Raw genomic sequence first — 18,112 nt, forward strand, 5'->3', positions numbered from 1 at the left:
CTTCCCAGCTGTGTGACCCTGGGCAAGTCACTTGACCCCCATTGCCCACCCTTGCCAATCTTCCACCTATGAGACAATACACCGAAGTACAAGGGTTAAAAAAAAAAACAATAGGCCGAGACGTTTGTATTTTATCATAGAGGCAATAGGGAGCAACTCACTGTCAGACCTGTGCGTTTAGAAAGATTATTTTTGCAGTTATATGGAAAGTATAAATTATTTTTTTTTAACCCTTACCTTCTGTCTTGGAGTCAGGAGTCAATACTGTGTATTGGCTCCAAGGCAGAAGAATGGTAAGGGTAGGCAATGGGGGTCAAGTGACTTATCCAGGGTCACACAGCTGGGAAGTGTCTGAGGTCAGACTTGAACCTAGGACCTCCTGTCTCTAGGCCTGGCTCTCAATCCACTGAGCTACCCAGCTGCCCCCGAAAGTATAAATGATTAAAGCAGAAGATGTATGGAGATGAGAGAAACTAGGAAGAAGGATATGAATTAGGCGTTTATTACAATAGTCCAAGGAAAAAGATCAGGAGACTCATCACGTCCCATGCCCCCAATCTTCTCAGCAAAGAAGGGGGTGAATTCATCCCTTGAGAAAGTGAGGGGGAGGGGATTGGAGTCTCAAGAAGAGAGAGATGGTTGGAACAGCAGCAGTGTTGTGGGGAATGTCACATGGAGTCAATCGGACATGAATAATAGGCTTGTCTGGCGGTGGGAGGTCTCAATTGAATGTGCATAGTTCTTTTGTATTCCTTCAAAGAGTTTTCTGCTGGGCATTGAAAAAATGTGGTTGACTGAGTAGGAAAGGAATGAAAAAAAGCTCCTGGAGATAGGGGGAATATGCCGATCCTAAAACTCGCCACCGGAAAATAATACCGAGGGCCCTGGGGCTTCCCACGGCGATTTCTGCTCCTCAGGGTAACCTCCACGTTCCCCAGGTACTATCGGCACCAAGACAAACTGCCTCGTAACAATAGTTCAGGGTGTCTCCTACCCCGCCCAGAGGCGTTTATCATCTACCCTTTATAAGACTGTAAGCTCCAGGAGGGCAGGCGCTCTCTTTCTTCTTGGTATTTCCAGCATTTAGCACAGGGCTGGGCACATTAATGAGTATTTACCGAATTGGAACCCCAGGGCTTTTCTAGCCACAAAGCCCTCGGAGGATCTGGAAGTCTTTGGCCCTCCAGGTCAAGGGGACAGCGGCAGTCTTCTCCCGGTTAATAAGGTTTCAGACAAATGAAGATAAGCCTCGGAGGATTAGAGACAAACGTAACCGCAGCCCAGCCTGGCAGTAGTACAGAAACATCCCGCCTTTCCCACTGGGTGAGCCTATAGCTGCTCGTCCTGTGGCGAAAAACAGTTTCCTCGGATTCTAAGCACCAATGAATTTAGCCCTTTCGGGTGAGATCCCGCCCACTCCTTGTGTCGTCACGTTGTGGCTTTAAACTGGAACGCGGAACGCCGCTTCCCTTATTTTGTAGTGAAGCCGACGGCGAATGCGCTCGTAGTTCGGAACGTGGTGGCGTCTGCACCTTAAAGGGCCCGTTGCGCTCAGGGGCCCGCGTCCTGTTTGGAGGCGGCGCGGCGGTCGCTGCTCCTTTAAGGGCGGGGCTTCGAGGGGAGGGACGGCTAGAGGGGCGGGCGAAGCTGAGACTCGAGTTGGCCCGGTGTCCTGGTCGAGGCCGCAGCGGGGAGTCTGAGTTGGGTCCGGGTGCTCGGCAGTGGGAGAGCTTTCTCCCGCTCGAACTCTCCGGACCCCGGAGAACCCCGCTCCCAGCCATGCTGAGCAGAGCATGGAAGCGGCGGACTACGAGGTGCTGTCGGTGCGGGAGCAGCTGTTCCATGAGCGAGTTCGGGAGTGCATAGTGAGTCCGGGAGCTGGAGGGATGGAGTGGAGGCGTCCGCCCGCGTGGGGCTGGAGGCCGGCGCCAAGGCATCGGGGCAGCTGCAAGGCGCCGTCTATCCAGGATTAATAAGAGAGAAAGAAATCCCACCCACTCTCTGGGGACCCCCAGGAGTTCTTCCTTCTTTTTGAGTCTGGGTGCTGGTGGGTTTGGGCACTTGTGAATGCCTGGATTGCTTTGCACCCTCCATAAATCTTGGGGAGAAGCACCCAGGCTCCGGTTAGTCTAAGAAACCCCATAGGGCTAGCCTGTTTGGAGGGAAGTTGGAAGGGGTGGCGAGGAGGAAAACACATCCACACACTCGGAAGGAGAAGGGTGTTTGTTATAAGATGGGGAGAGACCGGGTCTCCTTTGGCCCTGAGGCTCCTCTGTCTCACTGGATCAAATTCCATGGTTATCGGGATAGAGACCTGGAGCCTACCAACTTCTTCCCCCAATATAAATTTTTCCAGAAATGGACTCTGGACTTCCCCACCATTTTCCCTCCTTATAAACATTAAAAAAAAAAAAAAAAAAATAGAATCACTATTCATTTGGTTCTGCGGCAGAAGAGTGGTAAGAGATCACATAGCTAGAAAGTGTTCAGGTTTGAACCCAGAACTTCCCATCTCTGGGCCTGCTTCTCAATCCACTGAACCACCTCCTTGCTCCCTAGTGACACTTTTGCACTCCCACGTCCCCTCCCCTGCTTGGTTATTACTTTCTACTAGCCATCCCCCAGTAATATGGTTCCCTGGCTGTCGTTGGAACTGTGGGCCCTATAAGCTAAGCTGAGCTTCAGGTCTTTTTTTTTTGCTCTCCAGGATTTCAGGGCACCCTCAAAGCTCCCTCCCCAATCCTTTCTCTCCCTCTTTTGCTATCTGCAGTTTTTACTTCATATTCTATCTTAAAGAAGAGGGAGGGGAAAAGTAGAAGTTTGGGGGGTGGGGAGGATACTATAAAGGGTTGCCACTAGGGTGGCTTATCTTGAACTTCCTTTTGGGCTCCATCCCACCCATCCCTCTGTCACCTCAGAATCAGAGGAGGGGCAAGCTTGCCAGGGAAATGCCCCTAAGAAAGGGAGACAGGTGAGGAAAGAGCGAAGTGAACAGTTTTTGTCATGTCTTGGAGTTTTCTCTCTGAACCTGCTGGAGGGGATCTAAATATGTGGCTCTGGCAAATTTCTGAGCTTTGATTTTTTCACCTGTAAAAGGGGTGGGATAATCCTACTTTTATTATCTAAACCTCATAGGGTAGTTGGGAGCAAGGTACATGGTAAATTAAGTGCCATATAAACGTGAGCTATGATTTCCGATCCTGCTTTCTGTTGAACTGGGAGGGTGGAAATTCTTGGATATTCCCCAACCTCTGTAGGAACCCCAGTACAGGAGGAGTCTGCCTAGCTTCAGGTGTCTCCTCCACCTGTTAGGTGAAAGGCTTCTTTGGGAGCCACTCAACCTCAGCCCAAACAGGACTGCGTGGAACTCCAGCCTCTGACCTTTTGAGCTCTGCTACCTTCTTGGGTATGATGCAAGCCAGGAAATTGAGGCATGGGCTGTAAAACTGCATAATAGGAGGTTTTAGAGGTGACTTTGGCTTTGTCCTCAGCCTAAATTGTCTGTTTTTTTGGCCATAGTCTGTATGTATTTGGGTTGTAGTCTGGCCTCTTTACCTAGGACAAGGATTATTAACTCTTTTTTTTGTGCTATGAACCCCTTTGGCAGTCTGGGGAGACCTATGGATCCCTCAAAATAATGTTATTAAATGTACCAAATAAAACACATAGAATTATGAAGAAATCAACCTCATCCAAATACAATTCAAATATTTTAAAAAATGAAACATTTAGAAACTCTTGGTTAAGAATCTCCTACTGAGGCAGCAAGGTGGAACAGTGGATAGAGTTCCCGGCCTAGAATTGGGAGGACCTGGGTTCAAACTTCTTTATAGCTGTGTGACCCTGGGCAAGTCACTTAACCCTGTTTGCCTAGTCTTTGTCCCACACTCTAGAGTACCTCTACTTCCCTCAACCTGTCCTGCCCCCCAGGTCTCAACTGAACTCAGCCCTATGAGGTTGTTTTTTTTTTTTCCTGGTCATCTTTAATAGAGGAAGGACAGTATATAATCCCAACATACCAGAAGTTCACCCTATTTTAGTCATATAGGGCTATGGTTTCCGTATAATGCCAGAATATTATGCAGTGAAGAGAGTCTTGTGCCTAGGAGTCAGGAGACTTGAGTTATGATAATTAGTAATTACTCAAATGCTTTAATGTTTACAAACAGTTCTTCTCATAATAACCTTGTGAGGTAGTACAAGTATTTCCCCCATTTTATAGATGAGCAAACCGAGATTAAGAGATGAAGTAATTTGGCGACAGAGTTCAAAGCTGAGACTCAAATAAATCCTGGCCTTTCATTTACTCTGTTATATAGCTATACTTCTCTTACTCTCAGCTCTATCCAGGCATTTGGACCTCAGTGACCTTTTTTGGCAAAATGAGCAGTTTAATCTGACCCTTCCATTAATTAATCAGACTCTTCACATTCTGAATCTGAGTATATTTAGCAGAAGGACCATGGCTGGTGCCACTCTTCTGTTCTTAGAGTCAAAACTATTAAAACTGGAAATGGTAAATATGAAAGCTAGAAGAGAACTTAGCTCAGCAGATTCCCTTAGTTGTAGAGTACCTAAAAGCAGTATCCTTCTGTGTGGGAATCAGAAGAAAGGACACTTGAAGACCCCTTCTTAGACTCTTGAGTGGCATGGAAAACCTGCTTAGCTCCTGGACTTCAAGCCACATAAAAATGGCTGCCAGTCAGTGACTCAGAAAGTGGGAGTCTGAGTCCTAGAAATGAGTCTTTCTGTCCAAGATTGAGACCCTAGTTCTTTCCTAGCTACAGAAGCTCCGAGTCCACCATTTATCTGCTATAGTATTCCTTAAGGTATCTACATTGTTATTAGACACTGTAGTTGTTAGCTCCCCCGAAGCTCCATCTGAGCCTGGAATATGGGGGTGAGCATCAGAATTGATATAGAATTGGAGAGTCCATGGGATGAGGATGATCAGGATCATTGGAGTTAGAGCTAGAAAGAATAGATCAGCCCTAATAAAACACCTTCTCTTGGTTTTACTCTTGTGGCTTGTTTGTAAGGTGCCCTAGCAGTGGAAGGGACTCTACCTACCTGACTATTTTAGACTTTGTCTCTCCTGAGTATTTTTGAGAGTATCTTTACTTGTGTGCCATCCCACCCATCTTGTAGCAGGGAAAAGGACTAAATTGGAGTCTTCCTGCTGCCCAGGAAAACTGGGAAGACCTCCAGTGTGGCTAGGACAAGCTCTGTTGACCATGCCTGATGTTTAAAGTAGGAACCAATAGGACCCCAGACTGTGAGAATGGTACTGGGATAAAGAGAAGGGGGAAATCAGTAAGTAAGAAAGATGTACTTGAGAAAGATGTACTTTGGGATTAGAAGGGAGGGAGGATTTCATTGGGGTGATGTGGGTGGGGAACGGTTTAAGATTTAAGATTCTGGATCCAAACCCCAAAGAGGCTCCCTTGTAAAATGAAAAAAAAACCACAGACCCTGGAGTCAGAAGCCCTGAATTCAAACCCCCCACCCTCCCATACCTGCTGCCTATGTGACTTTGGACAAGTCACCTCACTTGTCAAGGTCTTAGTTTCTCCATCTCCAAACTGAGAAGGTTGGGCTGGATGGTCTTGGAAGACCCTTCCAGCAATAGAGCTACTGTTCCTGTGATCTTCCCCTCCCCTTCAGATCTCCACACTGCTGTTTGCAACGCTTTACATCCTCTGCCATATCACTCTGACCCGATTCAAGAAGCCAGCTGATTTTACTACAGGTATGGGCGGGCAGCTTCTGTTGGCCTCTCCAGCTGTCCTGGTATTGGTAGCTATGCAGAAAGCCTCGGGAAATGGGATCTTAGGTGTGTCCCCCTGGGAAGGGAGAGGGCTAAGTTGTATTGAGATATCACTGGTTTCTTTGACTTCTTTCCTGTGGTTTCAGATTCCTTGTTAGTCCCTCTCCCTGGGTTGCCTAGACCCCTTGCCAGGAACTGTGCCAGTTTTCTATTCATCTTTCTGCTCAGTGGAGACTGTTCTAGGAGCTAACCTGCCTCTCGGGCTAATAGGGCAAGTCCTCTGTAACATGTGCTTTGGGGAGGATCTTTTAGGAAGGAGAGTTGGTGCTCTGGAGTAGCTCCATCCTGTAAGAGACTTCCATCATTCTGGGATATTAGGGTTGGACTGTCCATGACTAAATGACCAGCTTTGGCTGCCTAGGAGTGCCGGCCTCTTCCTCCAGCTCCAGGGTAGTCAGGTCTACATCCTGTCTCCCACTCTTAGTCTACCGGAGTCTTCTACCTGAGGAGGTGGCTACCTATCCCCTAAAACTCCCTAGGGGACCTGGAAGTGCCACCATCTACTGCCCCATCCTTCCTAGTGCCCTCTTCAATGAACCCAGCCTGTGACAGAACTGGCCTCACTAGTCACTTGTTTATGGTCTCAGTGTTCAAAGGGGAACCTGTGACAGTGATATTTCTAGGAAGAGATAGGAAGGGAGGGGCAAATTGTGATGAGGAAAGTGGAGGAGGAAGGAAGAAAGCAACAAAGGACAGAACCAGTGTTCCCTTTGCTTTCTGAGACCAGAACTCCGGGCTGCACTCAGCCCCGTGTCACCAAGTCCCCAAGCTCTTGCCTCACCCTGTCTAGTAAGCCAGCAGCCCTACAGGGATCACTAGCTGACATCTGTCTCTTCTTCTGTGTCTGTCTGATTCTGACAGTTGATGATGAGGACGCCACAGTCAACAAGATTGCGTAAGTGTTGCTGCTGCTGACCATCCTGTCCCAACACCAGGGGCCCATTTGGCTAGCGAAAACCATGCCTCAGAGATGCCCCTGGAGCAGGGATTTTAGCTACCTCTCACTCTCTCTAGTTGGAGTGGTAGGTGATTTGGGATGGGGAGAACTGATTTTTATTTTTTTTTCCACAAATAGCTCTATCTGGTCCCCAGCATGTTCCCTGCCTCAGTGTACCCTGGAGAGGCTCAGAAAAGTTGTTGTTCCAGTCTCCCTGGTTGTGCTAGCAAGAGCCTGGTGGCCTGAATCACCAGAAATGGAGATAGCGTGGCTCCTCTTCTCTAGAATTCCTCTGGGCGTAGAGTTGTAGAACTGAGCCCTTGTTTGTCCATGTTGGATGGAGAGATGTGATGGTCCCCTAGGAAGAGAGAGATGAGAGAGGAACATTCTGATATCTAGAGAAGCTGGCCTTGGGACTGTGTCACCTGTCTGGGACAGCATATGCCCAAGGGCCCCACATTCTTAAGGAGGCAGCCGCCAGCTGATGAGGCTACAAGTTCCTATGGTGATTAATCATCATGGCAGGCTGACTTCCCATGCATCTGGGACAGGTGCTTTTAACCTTTTTTAAAAATCCTTACCATCTGTCTCAGTAGCAATTGTAAGACAGGAGATCTGCTAAGACTAGGCAATCAGGGTGAAGGAACTTGGGAAATCAGTGCTCCCCTGATTTTTTTTGTCTTCCCTAAAAACTCTCTGCCCCCAAGTGGGACAGCTAACATCCAAAGGTACCCTAAAGAGGTCCCTGGGACGATAAGGCCCAGGATCCCAAGGCTAGGAAGTGTCTGAGGTCAGATTTGAACCCAGGTCCTTCCAATTCCAAGCTGGGCATTTTATCCTCCGTGTTACCTAGCTACCCTTCTTAACCTTTTTGGTGTGTCATGGATTTCTTTAGTAGTCTAGTAAAATCTATGTACCCTTTCTTAGAAAAGCATTTTTTAACAATTGAAGAAAATGCTCAATTTTTGCTAGAGGTTAGGGAAATAGAGATGCTATTTTTTTTCTCATCCAGGATTGTGTATACCCCTTGAAATCTGTGAAATCAATCTGGTCCCAAGTTCAGAACTTCTGCTCTGATGGGAAAAGATTAAAGCAAAATGCTCCCCTGGCTAGGTCCTTCCCTTCCCTTCCCTGTCCCCAGGTGGGACAGCTAATATCCAAAGGTACCCTGAAGATGTCCCTGGGACTACAGGGCTCAGGACTGACCCAATTCCAATCTCATGTGTCCATAGGCTTGGCCTCTGCACCTTTACTTTAGCGGTGGCCCTGGCTGCCGTCCTGCTCCTGCCTTTTTCCATCCTTAGCAATGAAGTGCTTCTTTCTCTTCCCCGGAACTACTATATCCAGTGGCTCAATGGCTCTCTCATCCATGGTGAGGACCTTTTCCCCATGAGGGTGGGCTGGATGGTTTGTCCCCAAGTCAGCCCAACTCCCTGTTAAATCCTTTTCCTCCCCTCTGGTTTAATCCTGGCTTTCATCAGTAATTAATCTTCCCTTCTGCCCTAGGACTCTGGAACCTCGTCTTTCTCTTCTCTAATTTGTCTCTTGTCTTCCTCATGCCCTTTGCCTACTTTTTCACTGAGTCAGAAGGCTTTGCTGGCTCCAAGAAGGTGAGCAAATGGTAAAGAGCAAAGTTGGGGTCAGCAGGGGTTACCTTTGTAAGCATCCCTTCATTCCAGTCCCAAACATCCCCTGCCCAGCGCTACCCAAGTCCAGCCCCCCCGATTATGTCATCCCCTTCCCTAATCATCCGACTAACCATTTCCTCCCGCTCATTCCCTTCCTAAAGGGGGTCCTGGGCAGGGTTTATGAGACAGTGGTCATGCTGCTGCTCTTGTCACTGCTGGTGCTAGGCATGGTGTGGGTAGCCTCTGCCATTGTGGACAACAGCAAGACCAGCCGGGAGTCTTTGTATGGTGAGTGATTCCAGATGGCCCCGGGCCTCTCCGCTGGCATTCTGCTGGAGAGGCACGCGCTGGCAGGATTCTTTCCTTATCCTGAGACATCGTCCAGGCGGAGGGATGGGGGCAGGAAGAGAGGAAATCCTGGGGCTTTTCCCTAACCAGTTTTTTGCCTCTTTCCCCACTAGATCTCTGGGAGTACTACCTCCCCTATCTCTATTCCTGCATCTCTTTTCTGGGAGTGCTGCTCCTCCTGGGTGAGTCCCTGCTCAAGGTCTGTGTTGAATATTTGCTCTTTGAAGTTTCTGTTGGAACACAGAGGCATAGGATCAGGGTGGGAGTTAGGAAAGTGAGTAAGGATCCCGGCCTCTTGTTCCTGTGTCTGGAGGAGAGGAGATAGAGATACATTAAATGTGGACTTCTTCTGCTTTGCAGTGTGTACTCCGCTGGGCCTTGCCCAGATGTTCTCTGTCACTGGAAAACTGCTGGTCAAGCCCAGGGTAGGTAGCGCTGATCCTCAGGCAGAGATGGAAATGGATAAATTAGTGGAGAAAATGGGGAAATAAGTCTTCTTTGCCTCCAGGCTTCCTTTTCTTGGTTCCCTCTCTCCCTTCATTTCAGGGGTCCTATGTCTTCCCTGCTCAAAACCTGCCCATGGGGAAGGATATGTAAGGTCAATGTCCTACCTTCCCTGTGATTTCGGTTTTTCGTGTTATTACTATTCTCATGGGTTATTTCCTTTGGGCATACTGTTGGCCTCTTGGTGGGGGGCAAGGAATGAGTGGGGTGTTAAGGTAGGGGGGTACCCCAAGGCAGGGCAAAACTCCAAGGCTGTGAAGCTACTAAAAATCCTCTTCCCCCCTCTTCCCACTGCCTAGCTGCTGGAAGACCTGGAAGAACAGCTGCATTGCTCGGCCTTTGAGGAGGCAGCTCTGACCCGAAGGATGTGTAGTAAGTGGCCTCCTCCCTTTCAGGAGAGCTCAGCCTGGCTCTGGGATGGTTTTCTGGCCAGGAGGCTGCTTGGTAGATAGGGGTGAGAGGTCAGGCGATGGTTAGGCACTCCCCCCCCCCCTTCAGCACTGCTCTCCTTTGCCTCAGACCCCACTTCGTGCTGGCTGCCCCTGGACATGAAGATGCTGCACAGACAGGTTGTGACTCTGCAGACACAGAGGCTTATGCTGGGTAAGGGCTTGGGTAAACCAAAGAGGGGGAGAGATGGCCCTGAATGGGGAAGCAGGAGGAGAGCTGGCATTTCCACCGCAGCCTACCCTCTGCTAACTATGCCTCCCTGTCCTTGCCCAGAGAAACGACAGAAGGCCTCTGCTTGGCAAAGAAACCTGGGTTACCCGCTGGCCATGCTCTGTCTGCTGTTGCTGACGGTGGGTGTGTGGGGCTTGGCGGGTGGGGGTAAGTCAGTGAATGCCTTTGTGGCACCGTGCCCGGGCCAGGCGGGGGTGGGACACGAGAGAGGAAAAGGAGATGTTCTGTGCTCACCAAGTGGGGAAAGAGATTCCTGGAGGGAGGGACCTGTTGGGGGGGTGGAAACGTGGTATCTCCACCGGACCTAGGATAGGAGCTGATATGACTCCTTTCCTCTCCTTCCCTCCCTCCCCCAACCAGGGTCTCTCTGTGCTCATTGTTGCCATCCACATCCTGGAGCTACTGATTGATGAGGCAGCCATGCCCCGTGGCATGCAGGTACCACTTCTTCCCTTCTCTAGCAGCCTTGACCTTTGAAATGGGGTTTGTGGTTCCTTGTCCTCGTATTTATTTATTTATTACTTGCTTCCGCTCCTTTGGTTTTATTTAAGACTAGTTTCCCATTAGTTTTCGAAGGGATGGGAGTGGGGATTAAGTTGGGAGAGAGGACTAAAAAGCCCATGACTCTGGAGGGAAGAGATGAAGGAGCTCCACAGGTGATGAAATCACCTCTTTCCCCTCATAGGATACCTCCTTGGGCCAGGTATCATTCTCCAAGCTGGGCTCCTTTGGTGCCATCATCCAGGTCATACTCATCCTGTATCCTTTGGAAAAAAAACTTTATCCCCTGTCTCCTGGGCAGAGCTAGGATGGGACTTGGAGGTTGTATTCCTATCCAGGAAAGGAGAGAGAGAAACGAGATGTTTGGAGGGGATGGGGACATCTAACCATTCGAATGTCAGTTCTTCCTTAAGTCAGCATAGTTACCTGATGTTGTCCTCTGTCGTGGGCTTCTATAGCTCCCCATTGTTTAGAGGCCTTCGACCCAAACGCCAAGATACAGCCATGACCCAGGTATTGGGATTTTGAACATTTTTTTTCATGTGATTAGTTGATAGCGTGGGGCTAGCAACCCCACCCTGTAAAAAACAAACAAACTACATCTGCTAAAGAAACTGCAGTCTAAAGTAGGGGCAGCTGGGCTAGCTCAGTGGATTGAGAGCCAGGCCTAGAAGACGAAAGGTCCTAGGTTCAAGTCCGGGCTCAGACACTTCCCAGCTGGGTGACCCTGAGCAACCCATTGCCTACTGGTTGTGGCCCTATGCTCCTAGAATGGAGTCCCAGGATAAAAAAAAAAAAAAAAAAAAAAAAAAAAAAGTTGATAGCTTTGATTTCTTCCTATAAAAACTGCTTATTCATATCTTTTGACCATTTATCAATTGGGGATCTTATCAATTTGACATATTTATATGATTAATAGATATAATGTATGTCATATATTATATCTATCAAATTATATCTTTATATTTTTGAGAAATAAGACCTTTATCAGAGAAATTTGTTAAAACATTTTTCCCAGTTTGTTGCTTCCCTTCTAAATCTTGGTTGCCTTGTTTTTGTTTGTATAAGACCTTTTACATTTAATATAATTTTCATTTTACATCTTATGATGTTCTTGACCCAGGTGTTGGGGGAAGAGGGACCAAGAAGGTCAACATAGGATATTGGCGGCTGCTCAAAGGACTGTTCTGTCTTTCCTTCTTTCCCTTTCCTTTCCTTAGATCATTGGGAACTGTGTCTGTCTCCTAGTGCTGAGCTCAGCCCTGCCTATTTTCTCTCGTACACTAGGTGAGTTCTCTCAGCTTTTGGTGGGCTGATGGGGTCCTTTGGAACAGGAGAAGCCCAGGAAGGTTACTTAGTGCTAGGCCAAGGCTCCAACCAACAGTCCTTCTGGGCTGAGTATTTGGTGAGAAGTAAGAAGAGAGGATAGGTTCCCCTGCAGAGATAATCATGACCTGTCTGGGCACAGGGCAAGGACTGACTCTTCTGTCTTGGCCCTCCTCCCTCCTGGGGCAGTATCAGACTCTGGATCCTTCCTTCCCTTATTTTTTCAGACTGCATCTCCATGGTACCTGGGAAAGGGGAGGTAGAAGGAAGGGACCGGTTAGGGATAGGGAAGCATCTTCAGTCCTGGCGAGTGCAGGGCTGAGATGGGACCACATGAGGGCAGCAGAGAGCCAGATTCTGAGTTGATTTAGGGGCTCCAGGAAGCGCTTCTAATCTGCATCTGCAGGGGTGTTACAGATTGGTTCCTTTTTGGAGGGTCACAGATGACTTTAGAAGATGCTGGGGTGAAGCCCTGGGAGGGACGCTTCGGCTAAGGCGGTCGGATGCCCAATTTGTGGTGAAGAACCAGACCTAAATAGTTTTCCGCCCCCTGTTCCCAGGGCTTACCCGCTTTGACTTGCTGGGTGACTTTGGACGGTTCAATTGGCTGGGAAACTTCTACATCGTGTTCCTGTACAACGCCGCCTTCGCCGGCCTCACCACCCTCTGCCTGGTCAAGACGGTCACTGGAGCCGTTCGGGCCGAGCTCATCCGAGCCTTTGGTGAGGGGGGAGTGATGAGAGCAACGGGAGGGTCTTTAGAGTCTGCCCCTGCCGGCCGAGGCCCCAAACTCTTGACCACCTCTTCTTCCCTTGGGCTGCCTCTCCTTTCTCCAGGCCTTGACAGGCTCCCGCTGCCTGTCTCTGGATTTCCACGCCAGCACAACAAGACTTCGCTCCATTGACCTCTATCGAAGACATTGGGGTGGAGGAGAGAAGACTGGACGCTGCCAGGCCTGGATCGGAGACCTGGGGGGGAGGAGGGGGCTGGGTGCTCTCTGAGGCCTGGAAGTTTTTTGTGAGGGGGGCAGGCGTTGGAGGGTAGCTAAGACCTTTGCACTGCTGTATAATCTGAGCCAAAGTTTGGGGCCCATTTCTTTTCCCTCCCCCTTCTACCAACCCTTTTCAGAAAAATGTTGGGCCCCTGGCCACCGCAAGGCTGGTACCCCAAATGATCTCCTGGCCTCATCTTCGTTTACATATGAATCTGCCTCATTATAGTCCTGGGCATTGCCCCTGGCCATGTTTACATGATCTGATGTGCAATAGGGGAGGGGAGGAATTGGGAAGTGGGGAACAAATGGGGAGATGGTGGGGCTCCCCAGAACATACCACCCTCAACCCGGAGGAGAGGAGAGAAGAGCCGAGAGAGGGCCTCTCTCGACTAGCTGGGACCTGGAATGGGACAAGGCCAGGAAGGTTTGTTCCCGATGAAGATAAAGATCCTTCCCTGTCCTTTCCCTCCCCCTGAATAAAGTTGTTCTTTTGGGTTCTTTTTAAAAAAAGGCTAGTCTCAGACTGCTTGTACAGGGAGAACATAACCCTCGAACGTTGCTGGGACTCCAAGTAGAACCGTGCCTTCACTTCAGGGAATGTGTCCTGTTGAAGGGGGCCAGGAGAAAGGCTGCCAACCAGCCCTAACTTGTTGTCTGGGGATTTTGGAGTGGGCTTAGAGGCAGATTGGAAAGAGCATGGATGGCAGACTCCCTGCCCCTGCCTCGAACCGGATCCATTTATTTTTGATTTAGGTCAAACCACTTGCCCTTCCCTGTACTTTCCAGCCTGACTCCAGGCTGTCCCCTACCCAGGTCTGTTTCTGTCTGCCCCCAGTTTGGACCTGGGACAGCAGGTTTTGCATGGAGAGAAGGTCTGGCAAAGGGGATGGCACCCAGGGCCAGGGAAGTAGCAGAGGCTCATGAAGTGCTGATTTCTGTCCTTGAGGAAGGCTCTCTTCCCAGAAGGAAATCCCAGGCACTTCTCTAGACTCCGATTCAGGCCTTGGGAGAGCTCATGCCCTGGGATGAAGGATGTACTTGCTGAGGAGAAGTGGGAAGACTAGGAAGGCAATCTGTAGTCTAGTCTAACTGGGCCTGGCATCTGTTTATGGGAATGTTTGGGGTTTGCAGAGTACCTCCGTTTTGTGTGGCCCTCTCCTTTACAGAAGCCGGCCTCAGGGTCACGCAGCTAATCAGGAAGACGGGATTCAAACTCGGGGCCATCCCCAACCACTGCCGCCTAGCTGCCGATGAGCCCTATGGGATGGGAAGGAACCCTCCGGGGGGTATGGGCCAGGGCGGGCATGTCTGCAGCCTCCATCACTCTGGAGGGAGAGGGTTCTGACGGGGAACTGAGACAGTCTCAGAGTGACCCAGCCGCTGGTATTTCTGCTGACTGCCCCCAGACTGTCCCCCGCCCCCCGGGGCCGACTCCAGCCCGTGGCTGCTTGGAAACCGGGTGGGAGGGGAAAAGGGGCGTTGGGTCTGTCACTTGAGCCCTTGGGGGAGGGTTGGGCCCACCCGGGGGGCGGGGCGGGAGAGGGTGGGCGGGACGAGCGGCCACTTAAGGCGGAGTTCGGCAACCCGGTCCGGTGGAACAAGTAGAGCCGGGTACTGGGCTGGTACCCATCGCCCCTTTCCCTAGAGTATTAGGTTCTAGTCCCCTCGGTGACGGGTCACCCAGTCCAGGGGCATGAAGGAAAAGCCTCAGGGTCGCGGCCGCGTTGTCCAGCTGCGGACGTCGCAGTGAGCACCGGGCGCATCACCCACCTGCTGCCCAACGCAGAAGAAATGGCCAACTGACCAGAAGCCCCTGTGAGGACAGATATTCCTCCTCTTGGGGCCGGTGCCATGGCGCTGCGGGTGAGCCTGGTGGTGCCCGTGTGCTGCCTGGCACTTCTGGCTCTCCTGGCACTGCCCACCAGGAGCTGCGGACCCGGCCGGGGTCCCGTGGGCAGACGCCGCTACGTGCGAAAGCAACTTATACCGCTGCTCTACAAGCAGTTCGTGCCCAGCGTGCCAGAGCGGACCCTGGGAGCCAGTGGGCAGCCCGAGGGCAGAGTGGTCCGGGGGTCCGAGCGCTTTCGAGACCTGGTGCCCAACTACAATCCCGACATCATCTTCAAGGATGAGGAGAACAGCGGGGCGGACCGCCTCATGACTGAGGTAAGGAAGCCCGGGCTGGCCCAGTCCCTCAGGTGTCCGGCCCCTACCTGAACCGCACCGGCCCTTCTCCTGGCGTGCGCTCGGGGAGCGATTTCCCAGGAAGCCCGGGACACCTCGCCCTCCCCAGCAGCCTGGCCCACAGCCCTTATCTTGTAGGGAGACGTCTCCACAGAAAGGCTCCTAGGCTCCGGGTTAGAAGAGGCTGGGGCGGGAGGGACAGGGAGGGCAGGCAGTGGGGAGGATCAGTGAGAGTGAAAGGGAGAAGCTGGGAAGATGGGGGGAGGGGTTGTGGAATGGCGGCAGGCGAGACGGGAAATGACTGAGGCGTGGACCGGGGGTCAGTCACTGAGCTAGGCAGGAAGGGCTGAGGTGAGCAGGGGGCCAGCAAAGCCCAGAGGTGATCAGGGAGTCTCCGGAGGAATAAGGGCCGGAGCTTCCATAAGTGACCCTCGTGGGCTAGGCTCTTTTTAGGACTGTGGCTGAGAAGGTGGAGAAAGGCATTCCTGAGCCTCAGGGTGGAGGCACCCACGCTGGGGCATTTAGGATCCCTGTCCTGGTTCAGGATACCCAGCTCTTGTTGGCAGATTCCACCTCCCACCCCCCCAGTATGTGCCCTACCACTGTTTCTGAGGATGCAAAGGATCATTGTCCCCAGGAATCCTTTCCCACCTTGAGAAGGGCTGGGTAAAAAGCTCTGAGGTTGGGGTCAGGGTGCCCCAGTGTCTTGGTTTTCTAACCCTAAGCCCCAGCTTGGCAGGGTCCACTATGTCTCCATCTGTGGAATCTGGGTGCCTCCTTTCCATTTAGGCTCTAGGAAGTGAGGAGCTCAGAAAGTTGAAGTGGGAGTCAAGGGCACTCAATCTCAATGTCTTTGGATTAAGGAGCCCCCTTTGACCAGTAGGAGGTCTGGAAGAGGAAACCATATATTGAAGCAGTTGTCTAGATAGAATCACAAAATGTTAGAACTGGAAGGGAACTTGGCACTCAACCCATCCCTCTTGCTTTCCAGATTAAGAGACTGAGGCCCAGAGGAAGGTGACTTGTCCGAGGTCACTCAGTTCATTTGAAGCAGAGCTAGAATTAGAATCCACACTTCCCTGGATTTCCACTTTTGCTTACAGAATCCTTTGTTTTCTCCAAAGTGAGAGAAATCCTTCCCTTTTGGACAGTCTCCTAGTCATAAGCCTTCAGATTTAGAGTACCAGTATTGAGCCCCTGGTCAGGTTGTACTTCAGATCCACCCAATTTGACAGGACCTGTCAAGGCTTGCACTTTACTTCCCTGGCCTTTTGAGAACCCAGGGTCACCTTCCTCTAGGGCAAGCTAGAATACTGCTTTAGTAGAGAAGAAAGGGAGAAATAATCTGGATATATTAGTTCTCCATACTAGCTGCCTCAGTTTACTCATCTGTAAAATGGGGATAATAGTAACTAACTCTCATGAAGATCAAATGAGATACTACTTTGAAACCTTTAATCCTTATATAAGGGCTAGCTAGCTAGCTATTCTTATTCTTGGGGGTCTCTGTCGGGGAAGACTTGGGGCTCATTCCCCATTCAAATCAAGAAGACTCCCAAATCTACACCTCCAACAGGTTCCAGCAATGCATTCATTACCCTGGGAACTGGGGCTTCCTTCCATGGCTTTCACTTCCAGCCAGAGGCTTCCCTCCTCAGTCCTATGCCCACTGCACCTGATCACATTTCCCAAAGACACCTGCAGCTGCGGAACTGAAATGGAACAGGGAAGCCACCCTGCTCCTCCCCACTCTATATGGTGAAGTCCTTGAGACCCTCACCTCCCATTGCCTGGCACCAAAATGGCCCCATTGAACTGGACCAAAGTCTCAGCGGTCCTGCCCCCGCAGGTCAGGGCCTCCTAGCCCACTGGCCACAGCAGCGTAGGGACCCCCTCCCCGTGTGGAACTTGGAGGCGCATTGGTAGGGGGTTGGGGACCAGGAGGAGGAAAGCCGAAGCTAAAGGTGAGCCGGTGGGCGAGGCTGTCCCTTCTCCCCCACCTCGGGGAAGGGGAAGGGGGGAGTCCCTTCCCAACCCCTCCCTTCCCGCTGTGAGTCAGGCCAAGGTCTCTTGCTCCTAGACTGTAACCATGAGCGATAACTGTTGGTTCACTCCCCCAGAGGCAAGCTGTGAGCGTGCGCCTCCCTTCTCTGCTCGCCGGCAGCTTTCAGCTCTGATCTGGGCCCTCCTCTTTCTTGGGCCGTCGGGCCAGAGCCGCACAACCCTCTTTCCCAGGTGCTGCAGGCCTGTCTTTCTGGGCAGCAGCCTGGAGCAATGAGAGGGGTGGGTTCGGTGCGCTTGGAGATCCCTGGCTGAGCAGAGAGTTGGGCAGACAGAGAGTTGGCCGAGCTGGGGGAGGGGGCCGTGACGTTCCTCTGGGAGAGGGGGGCGCGGCTCACTGCCCTTTATTCTCCCCGCACTAGGGCGGCTGAAAAGACTCTTTGTGGCTAGAGCTGCTGAGTGCGCTTCTCCCGCCACTGCCCCGGCCCCGGCCCCGGCCCGGGATTCTCACCCGGTTAAGTCATCCCGGAGAATGGCCATTGTGCTTTCCGCAGCCCCCGCCACTCTAACCTTTCCTGTAGTCTCGGCCCCTCTGGGCGCCCTCTAGGTTCCTCACGCCCACTCCACGTCCTCCGGGCTGTCAGGGTCTGAAGGGGTTAATGCTGGGGGGTGAGGTGGTGGTGGTGGTGAGTCGGTGGCTGGAGGAGGAGGAAGGAAGGAAGGAAGGAAGGAAGGAAACAGTGCCCAGTGCCAGGGGAGGCAAAGAAACAAAAGATGAATCAGGCGGAGGGAGGTCTGGGCCCGAGCTGGGGCCCAACTGGCTTAAACAGGGACTCTTCTTGGGGGAGTCAGCCCAGCCTCCCCTTATGGTTCCCTGGTGGCGCCACACCCTGCCTTTCTCTGGAGGGCAAGCTGCACTGGGCGAGGGTGAGGCGGGGGTGGGGTGGGGGTATCCGCCAGATCCTAGGCTTAGTTGCAGGAGGCAAAGTTGGGGGGCAAAGGGGAAGCAGAAGCGGGGTAAGAGCTGATCCTCTTTCTCCCGGCCCTCCCTTCGAGAAGGGGGTGTCCCGCTAGGCTCTAGGAAGGGTGAATGGGGATGGTGTGGGGGCGGGGGCGGATGGCCTAGCCGTCGGTCTCATTTCTCTCCCCTTCCCCCTCCCCGCCACCCCAATTCCAAACGC

General features: G+C 51.6%; 2 protein-coding genes across 4 annotated transcripts in view; both read left to right on the top strand.

Annotated features, from left to right (window-relative positions):
* Positions 1-1,772: 1,772 nt before the first annotated feature.
* Positions 1,773-12,754, top strand: LMBR1L (limb development membrane protein 1 like). Of its 3 annotated transcripts, none has more exons than XM_044677267.1 (17): positions 1,773-1,865; positions 5,665-5,749; positions 6,689-6,722; positions 7,997-8,136; positions 8,271-8,374; positions 8,554-8,680; positions 8,854-8,922; positions 9,101-9,165; positions 9,544-9,616; positions 9,764-9,847; positions 9,968-10,044; positions 10,286-10,363; positions 10,611-10,684; positions 10,849-10,939; positions 11,647-11,713; positions 12,313-12,474; positions 12,589-12,754. In XM_044677267.1, the coding sequence occupies exons 1-17, from the start codon at positions 1,794-1,796 to the stop codon at positions 12,654-12,656; spliced, it is 1,470 nt and encodes a 489-aa protein (XP_044533202.1). In that variant the 5' UTR covers positions 1,773-1,793; the 3' UTR covers positions 12,657-12,754. The 3 variants fall into 3 exon arrangements, with proteins under 3 accessions (XP_044533202.1, XP_044533203.1, XP_044533204.1); XM_044677268.1 differs by having other exon boundaries at positions 10,671-10,684; XM_044677269.1 differs by lacking the exons at positions 6,689-6,722; positions 7,997-8,136.
* A 1,843-nt stretch (positions 12,755-14,597) lies between these two features.
* DHH (desert hedgehog signaling molecule) overlaps positions 14,598-18,112 on the top strand; it is a 4,990-nt gene continuing 1,475 nt past the window's right edge. The window contains exon 1 of the mRNA XM_044678620.1: positions 14,598-14,912. Within this exon, the coding sequence (XP_044534555.1) occupies positions 14,598-14,912 (315 nt within the window). The remainder of the gene's footprint in view (positions 14,913-18,112) is intronic.

This window comes from Gracilinanus agilis, chromosome 5 (genome assembly GCF_016433145.1).
Source record: "Gracilinanus agilis isolate LMUSP501 chromosome 5, AgileGrace, whole genome shotgun sequence".
In the NCBI taxonomy this organism is placed as follows: Eukaryota; Metazoa; Chordata; class Mammalia; order Didelphimorphia; family Didelphidae; genus Gracilinanus; species Gracilinanus agilis.

Excerpts from the sequence above, each read along its gene's own strand:
- LMBR1L (XM_044677267.1), top strand. The coding sequence starts at position 1,794 with ATGGAAGCGGCGGACTACGAGGTGCTGTCGGTGCGGGAGCAGCTGTTC. Across the intron at positions 8,375-8,553 it reads GCTTTGCTGGCTCCAAGAAG|GGGGTCCTGGGCAGGGTTTA; the intron begins GTGAGCAAATGG and ends CCCTTCCTAAAG. Across the intron at positions 12,475-12,588 it reads CGAGCTCATCCGAGCCTTTG|GCCTTGACAGGCTCCCGCTG; the intron begins GTGAGGGGGGAG and ends TCCTTTCTCCAG.